We start from the raw sequence: 16,411 nt of genomic DNA, 5'->3' as shown, positions 1-16,411 counted from the left end.
AAGATTCAGGGTGCCCAGTGAGAATGAATGGAACCGGAGTAGGCTGGAGGTTTATGAAACTGTTTCCATTTGTACCTAGTGAGCCTTCTGGAATACAGCATTTTTCTCTCACTCTTACTCACGCCTTCCCTCCCCCAACTCTTTCTCTCTCTCTCTCTCTCTCTTTCTCTGATGTCATTGTTTCCTGCCCAGTAGATGCTGACGCTCAGCTCAAGGCCGTGTGCACAGGGCTCAACTATAGAATACTGCTTTGCTCAGGCTGACATGACCTAAAGACATTTACAGGCGCTAATAAAACCGACATCAGATCCATGAAAACCAAGTCTGGAAACTGTCCTGGTTTTGTCTCTTGCACTGCAGTATAATCGTGTGCTAGCGCCGAGTCCGGGTTTATGAACAGTTGTCATATCTCGGTTAATTTAAGGCCTGTTTGCTTTGTCCACAAGGTTATTGTCCATCTTATTCTCATGACTGTCATCCATGGAGTCGTCCCAGTGTTTGCTAGCAGCGTAAACAGTAGGCTCCATCTGTGAGTGGAGGGAGGATGAAGCCAGTTGGAAGAAAGTCACCACTAGTTTATTATGAAAGACTGTTTAAAGTGACACACACAGTCACATGATCTGAGCAACCATCGCCATGGGAGTGACATGAGAGGATTGGAGTTTTTATCCAAATTACATGAACACATGGAACCAATATCCTGGATTTTGTATTTTCTTTCTTTTTACGCATGCACATGCTTGTGTGTGTGTGTCTAGTGTGGATGTAACACACTCCTCCCTCCATCACTAATTAGATGAGATAGTTCTTATCAGAAACTGGCTCTCCTGGCTTTCCATGATCCATAATAATTGCAAGTAATCAACATATTGTTTTTCCAGTGCTTTACTTTTCCAGGGCATACGTTCAACTCCAACAAGTTGCTCTATAGGCATTTTTTATTTTATTTCTGAGAGCATAGTGGGAAAGAGATTGCCCAGTCTTGACTAATGAAACTGGTGAGCTGATTTCTCATTTACTGTATGTTCCCCATTCTATCAAACAGAATGACCTGTACAGACTTCTATCTGTATTGTGAAATAGTTTGGGTAAACAAAAACCCCACACAGAAATCATTTTCCAGCTCGCTCCCCTCTGCATGTCTGCAGCCTTGGCTGCTGAGATGGCCTTTCTGCTTGACCTTACTGTAGTCTGAACTGTAGTCTGCAACATTCTTTGAAGCTAATGTCACTGTCTCCATAGGTACAACTGCATGCCAATAAAATGTTCTTAAAATCAAATCCTCCATGGTCTATTTATCCTTTGTCAGCCCAATTTGTTAGTATTTACGTAATACTACTCTGCCGTCCTCAGAGGCTGAGGTGGTATGGGATGAATTACTTCAGCAAGTGTGTGTGCATGCGTACGTGTGTGTGTAGGTTTGCATGCACATCTGTGTTTGTGTATTTATGACTGTGTATATGTGTCTGTGTTTTGACTCATGTGCCTGTGTGCAGCAACATCATTCACAATGAATCACCCATCAATGGCAGACAGACGGATGCACAGATATTCACAGAAAGTCCTGCAGATGTTCCCAGACATTCCTGACTGTGACGGAGTTCAGTTGGAAACCCATTCAGAAGAAATCATTCCTGTAACCTGGCGTAGGTGAGCGGCCACAGTAAATACGTCTTCACTGGGCTGTGTGCTGCTGTGATTTCCCTGCTTTATTCTGACATCAGGCATTTCTGGGCAATAAACTTCCTCTCATGGAAGAGCGCAGGTGTCGATGGACAACGAATGAGTTTTCAACACGGCTGGGGAAAGGAGTTGAGCACTGAGATCATTGGCTTTTGCAATGATGTCTGCATTAGCTGCGTAACATGATGCCTTTTTAGTCTGACAGAGTGCACTCTTACTCCTCCGCCATATTTAACACATTGTGGAATGATACCTTTCTTAATATTAATATTTGTGATTTGGATTGCTGATTTATACTTTAAAATGTGATGAAAGCACCATGTGATTTTATTCAGAATTTGGAATTAAATCAGAATCTTGTCATTTCTGTCCATTTCTGGACATCTGCACCTGAAGTTACGTAACCTGTAATCCATTTCAGGTCAAAGACACTTTTAATTTATAATTAATTATAATTATTAAATTAAAACACAAACAGCCCATTTATCATATTACCTCCGGTGAATAAACAGCCCTGGATGACTAGACGCAGCAGCAACAGTTAAATATATTTCCACTAGTTGTAAAGCATGACAGACACTTGGTGGGCAGAGGAGGGTGGGGGTGGGAAGCAAAGAGGAGGCAAAGCAAAGAAAACACTAAACCTAAAAGGTTATAATTCTGTCATCTGTTCAAACAATTCTCCTACCCTGTGTGTTTTCTTCCATAGCCCCCTAGCCCACCATAAGTTTTTCTCCAGAAAGGAGAAAGTTAGCTACGCAGCACCCGCAGGAAAGAATGACAAAGCAGCACTGAAGGTTAGATGGAAAGCAAAGAACCTTTCCCAACCAAAACAAGTACTGGACAAGTACTGGAAGGAATTTATGTTCTTTTACTCCTGCTTGTTTTCATTTTCTCTAAATTCCACTCTCTGATGATTAGTGGAGTTTGGTATTGTTACCCCCCCACGCATACACACACCCCCTTGCCCCCTCTTCCCCAACCCCTCCTCCTCTGGAATTCAGTGTCCTGGGATTCACTCCACTCCTGCTGTTTTGTTTGGTGGTGAGTCTGCAGGGCGAAGTCTCTCAGCACAGGAATTCAACAGGAGCTGCAGAAAGGGGCGAACTAAAAGAACTTGGCTCTGTCTCCTTTTCTCTAACCAGGAGCTGCAAACGGTTCACCTGCCCTCCCTCATCCTCCTCCCCCATCCGCCTCCTGATCCCTGCATCTGTTCTGACTCGTCGGCCAGGTGAAGGGGATCCTCGGCCCGTACAGTGTTTTTTCAGCTGACCATAGCTGCAGGGGAATTAGGAACCCAGTCTTTTCATTTGGCTGGATTGCTGGTTTGCTGTCTATCTCTCTCTCTCTCTCTCTCTCTCTCTCTGTCTCTCTCCCACCTCCCCTCTCCTCCCGTCCCCTCCCCGTCTATCCCTACCCCCCTCCCACTGCATCTCTGTCTAGCCCAGTCTCTTGCCTGGAGTCTGAGCCTGTCTTGACGCTGTGGCTAAGGGCGTGCGTGGAGCTGCAGAAACTTCCCCACTGGAGTGAAGGTGTGGAACATGGCAAGGAACGCAGGGGAAGAGCAAGTGAAAAGGAAGGTTGAAATATAATTCTTCTGCAGGACACCGCTACAGACTACCAAATCGGATTGTATATTTGGATAAGTGAGATACAACTGAATCGCTGAAGTAAAAAAAAAAAAAAACGCCAGAGAGAAAAATCCCAGGTTGGGACAAGAGAAAATCAAAGAACTGAGGTGTGACTCTGCGGTTGGAAGACTAGCGAGTATGAAGGGCCAGACTGTGGTTGTGTCTGCGGCTCTGCTGGCCCTGTGTTGTGCTCTGCTCCCCAGAGGAGGGGAGACCGCTGGGGGGGTACTCTCTCTCAGCCAGCCTGGAGAGGAGAGAGAGGCAGGGGCTCTTACAAAAGACGAGTCCCAGGATGATCCAGAAAAAGAGCAAGGACTTCTAGTGGACCCAGACACGCTGGGAAGCACTGGCAAGGTCAAGAGGGACACACAGGAGGCTGCACTGGCAGGTAAGTGGAGGCTGTACTTACCATGCAAGGTTATCTGTCAGTTGTGCAGTTGTAATGCACAAAAATCTCCATTAAAAATTCAGTATACACAGGCTGCATCACACAGACAAGTGGAGTGCAAAGTAGAACCTTGAGCTGTTCTGCTACGGTCTGAATTACTTATGCAATGCTCACACACACACAGACACATCCACGCGTGCGCGCACACACACACACACACACACACAGACTGATATGCACACAGCACACACACACTCATTCAGTCTCAGGGTTGACAAAGTCCAGATGCTCACCTGTCTACTACTGCTATCCCACATCTGGGAATAAATAGGACAAATGGGTGTGTTTGGCTCTGAGCAGACGAGATTCAGTGCACTGGAGAAGACCCTCTGACTGGAGCATCTTGCAGACAGATTTTTAGTATACTGATCTTTTCCACTGACTCTGTAACCCTGAATGATTCATGCTGACTCCGTATTGTACTTGTGTACATTCACAATGGAAGAATTGATTCTCCTGACTGTTGTACGCAGCTGTTCGTGAGGGAGGAAGCTCTTCTCTCAATCGCACGGCTCTCTGACCGAGCTTCAGATGTAATACACATCTGTCAGGCCGGTCCAGACTAGCTCTTTAATGAATCCAAATGATGGGTTTATGATTTAGTGGTAAGATGCTGGTGAAGTGATAGTGATGTATTTATTGCGTATTTGGACTGATGCTGTATCATTAAAACCGAATTGTGGCTAATGGAGGACAACTAATGGAAAGAGAGAGAAGTGTTTTCCATTAGAGCGCCTCATGACACCAGCACTTGTGCTCAGACAACCTCAGAGGAAAATATTGATGGAGCTGAAGCAACCGCTGAAATGTAACTGGCTGTCTGGATTTCCGCGGGTTGTGCTGCACTTTGACACTGCAGCGAAGAAATTAATGTGTAATTTGACACTCCAGTGCATAAATGATAAGAGCAACAATAAGAAATGTTTTCATCAATCAGCTGTTGATCAGTCATCAGACACCAATATCCCATTTGGATAAATATTCCATAAACTGACAACTATTTGTATCATCTGGTTGCCACCAAGTATTTTAATTCTGGTGCTACAAATAATGATATCATGTTTACTACCGTCTTTAACTGCAGGTTCACTACTCACATATTAGTTTAAGTAAGCATTTTTGCAGAATGAAGTTGCTATTTCTGTTATCAATTAACAAATTGGTATCTGTCTTCACCAGCTAAGAAATTCTGATCTGTAGGGTATTCGTTGAAAATATGCAAAAATGTAATCTACTCTTGCTTCCCTCGTTCATTCCCTGTATTTCAGGCAGGGTAAGGAGAGCACCAGAGGAAGGCAAGAAGAAGAAGAAGGACAAAAAGAAGAACAAAGAGCCTAAGGACCCCAACGCCACCAAGAAGCCCAAAACTGACAAGAAGAAGAAGAAGGACCGGCAGCCAACAACCACAACCACAACCCCACCACCTACCACTACAGGTGAGGACAAAGGAGCGGACAGTGTTCATACTTGAAATCTCTTGAACTTGACTGAACATGGCTCTGTTTGTGCTGCTGATGACCTTCTGTCTGTCTGATGCCTCTAGCGATCCCCACTGAACCACCCACAGAACCGCCCACAGAACCTGAACCCTACCCAGACTACCCCTATACTGACGGTGGTGAGTGACACACAAACACACACATTTCCACAACAGGGGTGTGGCAAGGAATTATGGCCCTATGCCCAGTGGGTGAATCTGGACCCCGCTCCCCTCCACCCCTCCTCTCATCCCCACACCACCATTATCCCATCTATAACAAACATCTACTGCACAACTCAAACACACCTCCACACATTCATTTACTGATCAATTATCGGACGCATTCCTACATTAAAAAATTATGGACTTTGGGCAGTATCCTGATAGCGCTAATCTGCTGTCATATGACCATACTTTCACCAGTGTGGTGAAAATCTGGCTAGGGAGGACATTTTTGTTGTAGTTTGCACAGGAAAAACTGAGCCAAATTTTACGCCTGTTTATTGCAGTTTGTCTCGGATTACAAAACAGCTGCTGTATCTCATTTCTGAGGTTTTATTTGTTTGCAGTTTTGTAGATTTCAACCAAAACCTCTTTTAAAATCAAAGCAATGTGAAATGAAAGTACAACATATCTATAAATATACACTTGAGGAGCATAAATGGCATTTTAGTCCAGACACTTAAGATAGTCTGGTTAGTCAATAGCCCTATTCCGCCCACTGAGGCCCCAGCCCGCAATCACTCCACTTTTCCATCTCTATCTCTATTAGACGATGACTACTGGAAACCAGACGAGGAGGATCCAGCAGGCCCAGTGACTGATCCGGAGGATGACTACTGGAAACCGGAGGAAGAGGATCCAGCAGGCCCAGTGACTGATCCGGAGGATGACTACTGGAAACCGGAGGAAGAGGATCCAGCAGGCCCAGTGACTGATCCGGAGGATGACTACTGGAAACCGGAGGAAGAAGACCCAGCAGGCCCAGTGACAGACCCAGTGGATGAGTACTGGAAACCAGAGGTTGAGCCCACAGTGTCCACACCTCAGCCTGAGACTCTCATCACCGACATTCCATATGATGACTACTGGAAGCCGGAGGAGGAAGACCCAGCCGCTCCTGTGACTGACTCCTATGACGACTACTGGAAGGGAGAGGAGCCGACGCCCCCTGCCCCGGAGGTTGATGGGAAGGCTGATACAGATGACAGTGATTACTGGGATGGCACATGTAGGTTTGACTCTCTGTTTCCCCCTGCTTTGTTTGAGTGAAGCTGTTTGTGAGATGGTAGTTGATGAAACATTAATAAGAGATAAAACAGCATTTAGACCGCGGAACACTAAAACTCTCCACTGAAACCCACATTAATGAAATTCTTTCAAGTGGTGAATTAAATGTTCAAAGAAAATATTCAAAGAAAATATAATTTCACCTCAGGTTTTATGTAGCTGTGGTCAGAGAGGAACCTCCATCATACTGGCAACACAGGACATCTGCTGGCCAATATTTAATAAAAGCCAAATATATATTGGCAAACTGATATATCGGTCTAATCCTGGTTAGAGCAAATAGAATGTATTGCCGACAAATTCACCTTGTGAATTTCACCTCCATCCACCTGAAGTCTGCAGTGACTGAACTACTTTTTTCCACAGGATCAGATGGTGGAAATACTGTGTCATGTGTGACTCTGTGACATTCAGTGCAAACCAGCGCTCATCTGGACTGGACAGCTCTTTACGCGATAGAGATGACATGTTCTCATTACAGTGTGTTTCCAGTATGCTGCACCTCAGCTATTTCAGCATTTCCACTCATTCACTCTCATTAATCCATCCTGCCTTTTCTGTTACATTCTCCCGCTCCTCAGTCTGCTTTTCATATTATCCAACAACCCTCCTTAAAACCTCTCTGTTTTCACTTTTCCCCCCCTCCATTCCTATAGATGAGGTGCCAGAGAACCTCCCATTCCCTGATGGCAAAGAGGTCAGCCCTGAAATAGAAGTAGAAACCCTAACAGGTAACTGATATCACTCAAACATGTTAAAGACAGAAATTAATTTACCACCCATCAATCAATATATCAAGTTTTTAATTAAGCGGTTATCTAGTTATGAATCTGGCAACTTCTCAAGTGCAGTATAGACCTGTAACGCAGATGAAATGTCCATCCCATCTGTCCCTTTAGGGTGGGAGCAGAGCAGAACACATGGGAATAACATTATAGTGCATCCATGAGCTAACCAGCCCTAGTTTTTAGGCAAACAGGAGTGGGTGGGTCTGCTTGGCTCCACATAGTCAACAAGAGTTTTCATAGTTTTGCTGGGGAGTAAAAAGCCTGTCATCAGATAGCAAGTCTGCTTTGATTCTTGTAAATGTGAATTAAACATTTAACTGCTGTAAGTTTAATAACATGGTAGGCGTTGCAGTGGCATTTATGTTTGTCCAAACAGAGCATGGTTGTTGTGGTTGAGGAAATCAAGGCTGTGCTAACTTGTTAGTGTGTTGATGTAGTACTGTAAATCTTTGGAGTTCAAACTGTATAATCTTGTAAAATGTCTGTAAGAAATCTCACATGTTCTGCTTTTTAGTGCATGAGTCATCTAACTTGTGTTTGTCTTTTCTCTCTTTTACACAGAGGAGCCCACAGTCCCTCCTCCCTATGAGGGTACTTGGTATGATGATTATGACGAATACGGGAGTACGTGCACGCACACACACACGTGAATAATATCCATGCCCAAATGTTTTATATTACATTCATTGGTTAGTCTGCTGTGAGACTGTCTGCCAACAAAGCAAAGAGCAAGGAAAAGGGATAAACAAGTCAGGTCAATGACTCTCCAGATTTGTAAATTATCCTTGATTTAAATGCTGTGACCTTTTCCATGTTTTTTGGAATGCTTTGCAAACACCCAGAAAGGCCTGAGTATTTACTGCCATACATAATGGGGCTGATGTATTAATGGATATTTCTGCAAAATTATCCTTGATTCTCTTTTTCCACAGGGAGGAAAGAAGATGACACGGAAATAAAATGGATGGAGAAAGAGAGAGAGCGAGCACAGAAAGAGAGAGAGCGGGAAGAGAGAGGTAAGACAACCCAGATGTGGACCGTCTGTTTCCCTTACATAAAACTGCCCAGTGCAACCATGCCTTCATGTCAGCCTACATGTGTCACGGATGTGAGGAGGGGGGCTGGACCCAAACGCAAGACCAGCTCAGAGAACAGGGGTTACGAAAAAGGCTTTAATGAAGAAACTGAGGCAACAAACAAAACCAAGGCAGGCAAATCCAAAACCAGGCCGACAGGCAAAAGGCAAAACTAACTGAAGGCTAACCAAATACAAACCACAAACAGGCTGGCAGAAACAAAAGGCAAAACAGAACCAAACCGGGGTGGTGACACAGCAAGGAGAAACTACAGGAAACACAGGGTAACAGAGAACAAGGCAGGTAACACACGCGTGACAAAACACAACGAGGGACCAAGACAAGATATACACACAGACTGATTACACATGAGGGACAGCTGGCTGGCAGGGGAGAGTTCGGGAGGTGATTGGCTCAAGCAGGCAGGAAAAGAGGGAACAGTGCAACAGGGCTAATGGGTGATGGAATACAGGTGTGTGGGAGCAGGACGGGGGGGAACAGGTGATGAGGGGAAGTCCGAGGATATCTGGTGGACAGGTGGAGAATGGCATCTGACAGATGCCAGACTGTGACAATATGTTGTAGTTGCCAAACCAAAGAACATGGCAGCACTAATAGATAACAGCGTTGTGCTCTACAGCGTTCACTCCCATGGCTCACATTTCTATTATAAGAAAACGCCGATGTGATCTCACACCATGCAAGAGGCAGCGGGCCTTTGGTGCAAATATGCTTGCTACAACTTGCACAGCAAGGACAAAAGTTCATCCTCCCATAGAGGAACAAATCTGAGTGTAGAGATAAAGCCTGTAATGTTTTGAAATCTCTCGTGCGCTGGACTGGAGCACAGAGAGTGAGAGTGGGAGGTCAACCAGGAATGTTACGCACACAGAGGATTAGTCTGAATGATAAAGAAAAGAAACAAGGAGGAGAAAGGAACATTGGATCGTGTGGAGGGGAGGCAGGCGGAGGATATGATACAATGTGATATGATAGGAGTGATGTTGAAATGCAGGACTGAGGGAGTGAAAACCTTCAGTATGCAGATCACATCCAGCATTTTTTGCCACGTGTTCTGCTCTGTGAGCTGTGTGTAGCGAGGTTAGCTGGTGGTTAAGGCAAGCCTCGAGCCAATGATATACGACATTGTCAAGACGAGTGTCAATAGGGCACATCCTGTGTATGGTTCACCGATCACTGGGTTTAAGGTGGACAGCATTTTCAGCAGCCAAGGTTACTTGGAGCAGGAGTTCAACAGATTTTAAGGCCTGAAGCACTAAACTTGAACCCTGTGATACAAAAGCAGATGTGCATCTGCACATATGCGAGCTGTGTATGAGAGTATGTGTCAATGTATGCATGTATATGTGAGTGTACAACATGTTTTACATTCCCAGTGTCAGGAAGACACGTATTGCTGCTGGCAGCCCTGCTATCAGCAATAATCTATGTCAATGTGTCACACGATACAATGTGTCAGAATATGACTTAGGGCAATGGCAGCTGGGATATTACTGTTCACTGTGTGTCACCAAATAGGGCTTCACGCAGTCTGTCTTACATTAACTGCTTCAGGACGATCTGAGTTTGATCAATGCATACTTGGACTGCGAAGGAAAAAAACAACATCTGGGATCTTTTTGTCCCTGCAATCTGGCCCTCTGGGTCCTCTCAGGGATTTTGGCATTTAATCTGTGGATAAGTGGTGCATAACGATGAATTTCTAGACAATTCTTGTGTAGAGAAAAAGACAGAAACTTCAGCCAATGCATGACAATTTGTTTTGCATTAAGATTGTTTTTCTAATCTCTGCCAGAGAGAGCACAGAAACTGAAGGAGGCAGAAGAGCGGGCGAGGAACAGGCCACGTGTCTTCAAAGAGCCAAAGAGTAAGTCACAATCTCTACTCAAATCTGGAAAAAAAAAGCCTGCACTGGCTTTGCTAATACATATTACATATCATCTAATTTTCTCTGGTGTACGTGGCAGAATGTCCTCCCCTGGGGATGGAGTCCCATAAGATCGATCCCGACCAGCTCTTGGCCTCCTCCATGTCTCAGTATCGCTTCGCACCTCAGAGGGCGCGCCTCAACATGCAGGTACACAACAACCGCTGCAGCACTCCCCCGGCCTGGATAACTAACACACACTGCAGCTATCACTTACATAGTGCCAGGCCTTGAAATAAACACTAGCTACCAGCCATATGTTGGAAAATAATTACTATCATCGCTGTCACTTCCATTAGCTGCTTTGGCAGGTTGTGATCAGTCTTTTATACTCTAAAAATTACTTTAGCAGCCACGCAATTAAATTTAAACTTATTGTTCCGCTCACCACTGAAGTTCAACGATCAACTAAACATTCAACTCTATCTATGATATACATGTATTTAAATCAGTAGTGTCCAATTAGTGCCATTGAGAGCTATATGTCTAGTGCTTGATTGGAATGACTACCTGCAAAGTATGAATTAAATGAGTTGAGTTTCAAGACTGCATGACTATATCTGCTTTAAATTCACACACAAGTAGATGCATATGCTTAAAATGTCAATCAAAGGAGTTTTGGCCTCTGTGGTTCCCAGGGCTCAGACGACGAGGAGAGCTCCAGAGGCGGAGCATGGTGCGCAAACTCAGAGGACAGGATCCACTGGTTTGAGATAGATGCACGCAGGGAGACAGAGTTCACTGGAGTCATCACCCAGGGACGGGACTCCCTGAACGAGTAAGACACACACACACACACACACACACACACACAAATACTGTATCTTCCATTCCTAAACTCAACTTGTTCCCACTTTTGTTTCAGGAGTGACTTTGTGACGTCCTACTTCCTGGCTTTCAGCAATGACAGCAGAGAGTGGACCACCATCCATGACGGATACTCTGACTGGGTGAGTTTACTGAGCGCTGCACCGCCTCAAAAAGATGGGTCAAAATACATCACTTCACACTTCTCTCCCTCCATTCTCCCTTTTCTCTCTACCTTCTCTCCTCGGTCCAGTTGTTCTTCGGTAACAGTGACAAAGACACTCCAGTGATGAACCAGCTGGCTGAGCCTGTGGTTGCCCGCTACATCAGGATCATCCCTCAGAGCTGGAATGGCACTCTGTGTATGAGGCTAGAGATCCTGGGCTGCCCCCTGCCTGGTGAGTCACTCTCACACACACACACACACACACACACACACACACACACAGATATACACAGTCAACATTTTCCCTCTCTCCCTCACAGATCCAGTCAATGTTCAGTACAGGCAGAATGAAGTGACTCCAGTGGACTACTTGGAGTTCAAACATCATAGCTACTCAGAAATGGTCGCAGTGAGTATTCCTGCACACGGCCCCAGCACTCCTGCTGGCTGCATGCATTCCAGAGAAACTCCCTATTTATTTAGCTGGCCACACTTAGGTACAATCAATAAAGTCAGATTATTTTATTTGGAAATAAAACCCCTGTCTTGTTTTATCCACTGTACTCTGTAATATAAATTTATACCAAAATCCCTCTGAAGAATTCAAGCCATTCTCATTGGGTTCTGATTTCAACTACCAGAGGGCAACTGCCAAGTGGAGTAACCATCAGCAGTTTCACATATATGATTTCATAAATGTTGTTAAAATGTAGAACACTGTGCACACCAGCCACATCACCTTCATTTCACTCGACACCATCTCCGTTATCTCACTTGTTCAGCTGATGAAGTCAGTGAATGAGGAGTGTCCCAACATCACCAACATCTACAGCCTGGGCCGCAGCTCCAAGGGCCTGGACATCATGGCCATGGTCATCTCTGGCAACCCCACAGAGCACGAAATAGGTGGGAATGTGTTCATTTTGACAACAGGCAGACAGAATAATTTTGTCAGTCAGTACGTTTACTTCTGTTGAAATGTATTGGGTTTTGCCCTATCAGTATCAGAGTAAAATCATAACTGTAATCCCTACATCCCAGCGGTTCTCAGCCATGTGCCACCGAGGCCCAAAAGTCAGGTTTTCATTCCAGCCAAAGACTACAGCAGCTGATTTCACTGGTTTGCACACCTTGAAAGGGGAGAGGAGGAACTAATCAGTGAAAACAACTGGGTTTGTGTTGGTTGGAATGAAAACCTTCAGACTCTTGGGCTTCAATGGCGCATGGCTGAGTGAGAACCAATGAAACTACATCCTTAAATCCTATTAAAACACCAGAAGTCAGCAGACTGTGTTCGATAGACAAATGGCTACAGTCTTGCACGGTTGTCTCCCCAGGTGAGCCGGAGTTCCGCTTCACGGCCGGTCTCCATGGAAACGAGGCGGTGGGTCGGGAGATGATTCTGCTTCTCATGCAGTACCTGTGCAAAGAGTACAAAGACAGAAACCCCCGAGCCCAACGGCTGGTGGAGGGAATGCGCATCCACCTGGTGCCCTCGCTCAACCCCGACGGACATGAGAGAGCCTTTCAAGTGGTCAGTGAACTCTATGAAAGGATACGCCTCTCCTTTATTGACAAATGGGATGGAAAGGGAACAAAAACAGTGAAACAAAAGTAAAAGCTTGTGAATCATAGGAGTTATATATGCACTACATGGTGCATCGTGGTCTGGAGTGATTGGTGTGAGTGCTTGAAGTTAATTTTCCTCTTTTGTTTGGCCCTACTTGCCCCTCGTCCAACCTCTTCCCTGCAGGGATCAGAGTTGAGTGGATGGACCACCGGCCACTTTACTGAGGACGGCCATGACATTTTCCAGAACTTCCCAGACCTGAACGGTTTCCTGTGGGACGCTGAAGATAAGGGCATGGTGCCCAAACTCAGCCCCAATCACCATGTGCCCATACCAGGGAACATGGAGGCCAACAGCTCGGTAAGGAGTGTGTGTGTGTGTGTGTGTGTGTGTGTGTGTGTGTCTTACAACCAACTAATCATAAAATGTGAGAATACAAGACTATCCTCATCAGTAATGCAGTGGTAAATTCAAATGTGGGTAAACTATGACGTCACGATCACCATAAGGCTACTAACAACTACTAATAGAAATAAAAATCAATTATAAGGGCAATGGAGAAAAAACAAGTTCAAGGCACTCTTCTCTTAGAAAGAAAGTTAAAAAGCCTTTATCTTATTTCTTTACTTATCCTCTCTACAACACAAGCCAAGGCAGCGTTCCTCTGGACTACATTAAAAATCGGTTATATTTTTAAAAAAAACATTAATTTATGATATTCTCCCCTTTTAAAAGACCCTCTCTTCATGTAACTTAAATAATTTTAATACTACTTACAATATGATGCATACTATGAACTCATGCCAAAGATGTTTGTCTTCCTATAAAGGTGGTTAAACTCTATTCTGTAAACAAAAAGGTGGGATTACGTGGGTTTACTCTCCACTACATCTGTGATCCTGATCTAAGGGCAGCTGTCCCTGTTTTGTTCCAGATTGCTGTGGAAACCAGAGCCATAATCTCCTGGATGGAAAGCCATCCATTTGTGTTGGGTGCGAACCTCCAGGGCGGGGAGAGGATTGTGGCCTACCCTTATGACAGCTATCGCCTCAACAAGGCTGCCGAGAGCCAGAGGCCCCACAGCCGCAAGAAGAGACAGTATGACTCTCTCCATCTCCCTCTAACTCCTCCTCCCTCCTTCTCCTTTCCCTGCATCATGTTTAATGAACCATCTACAATGACACTTGTGTTAAATCTCTGACACCAAACCCATCCTCTGCACCATCATTTCTCACAGGTATGAAGAAGAAGGTTTTGATGTGACAGAGTGGGGAAGGGGCTACCATGAGGAACCGGAGGAGGACTGGAGAGGCAGGGGGTACGCAGAGCCCGAAGAGGAAAGGCGAGGATATGGCTACGAGCACGGCTACGGCCATGAACAAGGTTACGGCCACGAGCAAGGCTACGGCCACGAACAAGGTTACGGCCATGAACAAGGTTACGGCCATGAGCACGGCTATGGCCACAGAGAGGAGGAGGAACGCGATGACAGAGGGAGAGGCGGCGACGGTGGCAGCGATGGTGGCTACCAGTATGCCGAGCCTGAGGATGAGCCACGGGTGACGGCAGATGAGTCCCTGTTCAGGTGGCTGGCTATCTCCTACGCCTCCACACACCTGACCATGACACACAACCACCACGGCTCCTGTCATGGAGACAATGCTGCGGGGGGGCTGGGGATCATCAACCGTGCCAAATGGAAGCCAGTCACAGGCAGTGAGTAGAGTCCAGTAGTTTTATTCAAAGAAGTCAGTCTTCACCTGTCTGTAGATATTTATGACACTCCCTGGTGGACAAATGTGTGCAATGCAGGCTCTAAAGGTTGTGTGTTTGTGTGTGTGTGTGTGTGTGTGTTTCTGTAGGTATGAATGATTTCAGCTACCTGCACACCAACTGTTTTGAGTTATCCATATTCCTGGGCTGTGACAAGTTCCCTCATCAGAGTGAGCTGGTATACGAGTGGGAAAAGAACAGGGAAGCTATGCTCATCTTCATGGAGCAGGTCAGACACACACACACACACACACACACAGACAGCATGTGGACTGCTATCCCATAGGAAGATAAAGCATTAATCATTGTACTTCAACTATTCCCCTTCCCTACCTAGGTGCACCGTGGCATTCGGGGCATTGTGAAGGATCAGGAGGGGAACCCTATTGCAAATGCCACCGTGTCTGTAGAGGGGGTGAACCATGACGTCACTACAGGTCAGTATACTGGTTGTAACACTAGACAAAGACAAAGACTTCCACTCTGTTCTCTTTGTGGACAGGACACACTCTTTAAGTTATAGCAACATTCTCTACTCTTCTGAAGTGATTTTCTCGCCCTTGTAGCTACGACAGGGGACTACTGGCGGCTGCTGAACCCGGGGGAGTACCATGTGACGGTGCGAGCCGAGGGCTTCTCCCCTATGACCAAGCTTTGTGTGGTGGGTTATGAATCAGGAGCCACCGCCTGCAGCTTCAACCTGGCCAAGTCCAACTGGGACCGCATCAAACAGGTGAGATGATTACACTCTCGCATCATCTCCATTCTCCGTCCTCGTTGTATATGTTTTGCTATACTGTCCTCACCATAACATATGCCATATGGTGGATGCTTTTACCCAAAGCACCTTACAGTACCAAGACTGCATACACTTGCAGCATAGATGGCCCCAGTGGGAGCTGAACCCCTAACCCTGACAGTGTTAGTGCCATCCTGAACTGACTAAGCTCACCAATCCTCCCTGGCCCTCACCATTCCCACCTCCCTCGTGCCTATCTGGTCCTTTGGGCCCAGATGATCAAATAATGAAGCAGTTTTCTACCAATTCATCCACAGATCATGGCCCTCCATGGTAACAAGCCCATCCGCCTGATCAGCCATGGCAACAGCAGAACACGTCACTCCTCAGTTGTTAATAGCAATAGGCGTGTAGCTGTTGGCAACGGTGGGTATTCAGCAGATCCACAAGCCCGCCGTGAGAGGCTGAGGAAGCTTAGAATAGCCCGTCTTCGTCGCCTACGGCAACAGAGACTTATGCAGTCAACGACCACGTTACCCCCAACAACCACAACCACAGTTCCCACAACAACAGAGAGCACAACCTCCTGGTACGACTCGTGGTTCATAGGAGAGGGACAGTCGTCAACGCCTGGCGGGTTCACAGACTCCATCCTGGATTATAACTATGAGTACAAGATTGATGACTATTAAAAATACACACACACACACACAGCCTGTTTCAGTACACTATATACATCCATCATCTCCTACTTGTAGTTCTCACTTGCCATGTTCTACTTTGAGTAGGTTGAATAAAATAATTAAGATAGGAATCCTGTTTTTGTATGACTTATAAGCAATAGGAAGATCTTACTTGTCCAAATTCAAAGTCAGCTGCTAAACACTTAACTGTAGTAGTTGCGTCAAGCTGCCTATTGCTTACACATGAAAATGCCTCTTTGTAGAAATGGAACCATTTTAATTAATGATATAATTTCAGTTCAAGAGTCCTCACTGCATTATTCAGACGT

At 45.5% G+C, this 16,411-nt stretch overlaps 1 protein-coding gene across 1 annotated transcript; it reads left to right on the top strand.

Annotated features, from left to right (window-relative positions):
* The first annotated feature begins 3,179 nt into the window (after positions 1-3,179).
* Positions 3,180-16,091, top strand: aebp1b (AE binding protein 1b). Its single transcript, XM_071521132.1, has 22 exons — positions 3,180-3,702; positions 5,031-5,198; positions 5,306-5,380; positions 6,015-6,473; positions 7,189-7,263; positions 7,882-7,944; positions 8,253-8,336; positions 10,213-10,284; positions 10,385-10,494; positions 10,983-11,122; positions 11,210-11,294; positions 11,405-11,549; positions 11,638-11,726; positions 12,100-12,223; positions 12,655-12,851; positions 13,071-13,247; positions 13,822-13,985; positions 14,125-14,603; positions 14,750-14,889; positions 14,998-15,097; positions 15,227-15,393; positions 15,717-16,091. The coding sequence occupies exons 1-22, from the start codon at positions 3,453-3,455 to the stop codon at positions 16,089-16,091; spliced, it is 3,738 nt and encodes a 1,245-aa protein (XP_071377233.1). The 5' UTR covers positions 3,180-3,452.
* The last annotated feature ends 320 nt before the right edge of the window (positions 16,092-16,411 follow it).

This window comes from Centroberyx affinis, unplaced genomic scaffold, assembly GCF_046629955.1.
Source record: "Centroberyx affinis isolate AG114_WGS23_722 - 3 ecotype Tasmania unplaced genomic scaffold, CSIRO-AGI_Caff_v1 ptg000859l_1, whole genome shotgun sequence".
Lineage (NCBI taxonomy): Eukaryota > Metazoa > Chordata > Actinopteri > Beryciformes > Berycidae > Centroberyx > Centroberyx affinis.
This window is presented reverse-complemented; position numbering and strand designations above follow the sequence as displayed.

What these genes read in the sequence shown, in the direction of transcription:
- aebp1b (XM_071521132.1), top strand. Translation starts at nt 3,453, where the DNA reads ATGAAGGGCCAGACTGTGGTTGTGTCTGCGGCTCTGCTGGCCCTGTGT. An exon ending in ATGAGAGAGCCTTTCAAGTG is followed by an intron (nt 12,852 to 13,070) that starts GTCAGTGAACTC and finishes TCTTCCCTGCAG; the next exon opens with GGATCAGAGTTGAGTGGATG. An exon ending in TGCTCATCTTCATGGAGCAG is followed by an intron (nt 14,890 to 14,997) that starts GTCAGACACACA and finishes TTCCCTACCTAG; the next exon opens with GTGCACCGTGGCATTCGGGG.